General features: G+C 30.6%; 1 protein-coding gene across 1 annotated transcript in view; it reads left to right on the forward strand.

The window, feature by feature from the left end:
* The first annotated feature begins 804 nt into the window (after nucleotides 1-804).
* Nucleotides 805-4,257, forward strand: part of LOC107884984 — a 7,859-nt gene continuing 4,406 nt past the window's right edge. The window contains exon 1 of the mRNA XM_029492832.1: nucleotides 805-871. Within this exon, the coding sequence (XP_029348692.1) occupies nucleotides 805-871 (67 nt within the window). The remainder of the gene's footprint in view (nucleotides 872-4,257) is intronic.

Raw genomic sequence — 4,257 nt, forward strand, 5'->3', positions numbered from 1 at the left:
ATTAATAGTGAAGAACTTGCCCTCCTATCTAAAGTTAATTTCAGAGTTCTTACTTATTGTTTGTGACTGCTTGAACATATTACTCTTCCATCGAGAATCACGTGGCTGCCTCAGAAGAAGGCTGACTGGCATAAAACTCAGTCCGAGTAAAATTAATAATTAACACCTGTTGTATAATAAATAATAATACAGAAAAAAAAAATTAAGAAAATCCGACTATTCTACAGGGCGTGAGAAAGAAAATTATTTTTTCATATTTTTGTAGTTATTTTTTTATCCCCCGTTAAAATTGTTTGTCGGGGAGGGGGGGGGTAATAATATCCCAGTATATAATTAACGATTTGTTTAAAATATACTAGGATAATATATTTACCTCTCAGGTGAATTTTCATAGTAGATTATTTTTACCCCCTGGTAATAATGTGTTTTTAAGAGGGGTAAAAATATACTGGCATATAATTAACGATCTGTTTAAAATATACTAGGATATATTTATTTATTATTTATTTATTTATATATATTTACATCTAGTGAATTTTTATAGTGGACTAGCTGATCCCATGCACTTCGCTGCCCATTAAAAATGCCAACTCTATGTGAATAATATGTAACGGCAACCATTTATAAACAAAAATTTCCATAGGAAATCTCAAAATCCCTGTTTGAACAACTCCCGGGGTTGGTCCTCTCCCTTTTTAAATTAGCCCAGAAGTCTAACCTATATCTGTATCAAATGATCCCGTGCACTTCGTTGCCCGGCAACCAATCATTATTATTATAATAGTTTCAAAACCCGTGGTAATCATGGCAACCAAAGGACACATACACGGACAGACAAACATTCTATCTCCTGCTGGGGTTGGTTGCCATAGTAATATGGACACGCAGACATACATTCATTTTTATATACATACATTCCGATAGAATTTTTTTTAGTAATTACCATGGTAATATGGACACAGCGACAGCCCCCCCTTAAAAATGTATTTTTAAGGGGGGTAAAAATATCCTAGAATATAATTAACAATCTGTTTAAAATATCATATATTTAACTCCCAGTGTATTTATATAGTAGATTATTTTTACCCCCCCCCCCCTCTAAAAACACTATATGACCGGGAAGGTAAAAATAATCTATAAATAAAAATTCATTGGGAGGTAAATATATACTAGGATATTTTAAACCGTTCGTTAATTATAACCTAGTATATTTGTACCCCTCTGATGAACCATCTTACCAGGGAGTATTAATATACCAGTATATTTCCCTCCCCCCCTGTTGAACAATTTTACCGTGAGGGGGGGGGGTAAAATTAACTTGAAATAATTTTACCCCCCTTTACCAAAGCTGTAACCACTAATGTAGGCTATATATTATCTCCTTCCTTACTGTGTCCGCAATCCTACGTAGGTAAATTGCCCACCTGATAATATACTGTTCGCATAACCATAAGCATAACTCACGGGCAACGCCACGCGAGATGGCTAAAAATTAAAATATAATATGATTTTGATTCCATACCTATGCAGAGCGAATTACACCCAAAAGGAGTTAATTCCGGGTTATTCAGCTTGTCCAATAATATTTCTTTATCAAAAAGCTCTAAATAGATATCTATAGCCTATAGTAGACTGTATATTACTGGTAGATAACCTCACTCTTCCCCAATAAGATGTATCAGTAAAATCTTAATATATTAATAAAAAGAGTGTTATACGTATATATATATTTTATTTCTGTAAATTGTAAAATCAATACATGCATTGCTCCGCACAGAATCAGAAATGTACCTTAACAGTTTTCTTATAATCAAACTTTTCCTATACTTATATTAGAAAAGATTTCTTATTCAAATCGTTTAAACATAGGTACAATTTTATTAATTCAACATTTTTGGTATCATATTTCTATATAGTACCTATGATGTTTTCATTTGTTGGATAAAATATAAAATTGTATAAAGAATAATCTCTTTATATTGTATTTTCAAATGTGCAATCGCCAATCAGATACTTATAGCAACTGAACAACAGTTAACCGCATTAAGTTTTGAATTATTGGCTGGGGTGTAAAGTATAGCCACCATTTTCCGGAAAATATGCATAGTTTAATAGCAAATTTTACAACCGAAAGAAAATAATAATAGATGAACCCACTACAAACGACCGGTTGGATATAGTTAAAGGTTATTTTGAAAAGATATAGTTCCCGAATATTGCCGGTGCATATGTTAATTTATAAGCTTTTTAATTTTACTTAATATTGGAAAAAAATGTAAACATAATTCAGACAAGTTGAATGTATTGTTGTGTTTATGTTTCGTTGTTAACATTTAAATAGGTACCTTCACGTAATTACAAATTTTGAACATTCCAATATAATTTTTTTTTCCTACTTTGCATGTTGAAAGGGCTACGAAACAAGTTAGTAACAATTATTTAGAACTGCCATAAGGTTAGGTTAAGTACCATAGTTAACTACCATAGTCGAACAAATCATCGACCTCCCAGGACAAGCCATGTTTTACGTTGGTATTTCTCTCCCATATACTTTGCCAATCATAAACCCGTAGATACTATTAGGAACGTTTTGCTCTATTTTTTATTTAACTACATTTTAATTTATTTTCATAAACATAAGACATTTTAGTACATTATAATATTTAGTTACTATACGAACATTAACTCTAATTATCGTGTTGTCCACAGCGCCATATTGTAATAGAGTACACTACGAGTGCTAGTTACAACTGAACTTTATTAACTGCTGATAACGATGATGACATTACAATAATAACAATAATAATACAACAGTCATACCTACATATTTTGAAAACATTCAATAATTTATCAGATAATTAACAGTGGCACCAAATGGATACATACCGGTACAATAAATTGTTTGTTCCCACTACTATATTATGACGGACGTTTCCACCAAAGTCCCACATCACAGTTCCCTGTTTCAGTGGACTACGCCCCTCAGTGTTTAAAAAGCGGTCAAGCAGACTGGTTGTGTAAAACATAATATTATTGTTTACCTATATCAATTAATAATTTATTGTTTATAACTTTCATTACATATTTGTTTATTTTTTGATAAATATATATATCCAGACAAAATGACCGAATTGCTATGGCTGATGTTTATAATGACTTTCATTAGTACGGTAATGAAAGATTTATTTACTCTTTTTATTGTTGTAACAATTAACATTAGTAGGTATAGTACCTATATGTACAGTAGGGTAGGTGCCTAGGGGTCAGTAGTAGGGTTTTGCATATTATCTTCTTGATGTAGAAACATATTATATTTGATTCACTTTCAATAGGAATAAATGTAACTTTCCACTTCATGATGCACTGTAATATACAGATATTATATAATATCATGATCGTTGTAGGTACTGTGTAGTGTGTAGGCAACTTATTGAATATCTTATTTTTTTTTTATTGCTTTGCCTACATTGCTAGGTAATAATTGCAATTGTTATGTTTTTTTGGATATTATGTAAAAATATGTTAAACATGGTCATCGATTATAATATTATTAATATAAAATTATATATAAATATATAGGTAATTTAAAATTATTGTATAATTACAAAAGCTCATACTGATACATTTTTTATTTTTCTTGTTCAGTTTTAATTTAGTTGTAAGACTTAAATACAGTGCCGCATTTAGACATTTTGCGCCCCGATGCAAAAAAAAATTGGCGCCCCCTAAGCTCCGGTGAAAAAAATTGCTTCCCCCTAAGGGGCCTACCCACGGAAAATATGGAAGATAGATCCTCATTAACCTTTTAGATTTTGAGCACAGAAAAGAATATTTGTTTTACAATGTGTGCTTTTTTTACAAATATTGTTTATATGCAAAGATACATTTGAATTTATGTCACCTAAACCTTGCTTATAATTCATCATATAAATTGTTTTTTTTTTAACATATTTAGGTAGGTTGTAGGTATTTCATGAATAAATAAAATAAAACAATATAAAACTATGCAAATTAATATTGAATTCAAATTTAATACTGTCCATTATACAGTGACCCACTTCTAACCTACTGTACAGCAGAGCGATATCCACTTACCCACCTTTTTTTTCTATGAATGTCAATAAAACTTTATTTGTTGAGTAAAAATACTTGAAAATTTAATACAAGGCTCCTACCATATTGTTACAATGAGAATTCAAAATATTAAAAATCCTTACACGCAGTTTTTTTTTATTAGCATTTAAAGTTCAAAAATTG

The sequence above is a fragment of the Acyrthosiphon pisum genome, chromosome X (genome assembly GCF_005508785.2).
Source record: "Acyrthosiphon pisum isolate AL4f chromosome X, pea_aphid_22Mar2018_4r6ur, whole genome shotgun sequence".
Classification (NCBI taxonomy): Eukaryota; Metazoa; Arthropoda; class Insecta; order Hemiptera; family Aphididae; genus Acyrthosiphon; species Acyrthosiphon pisum.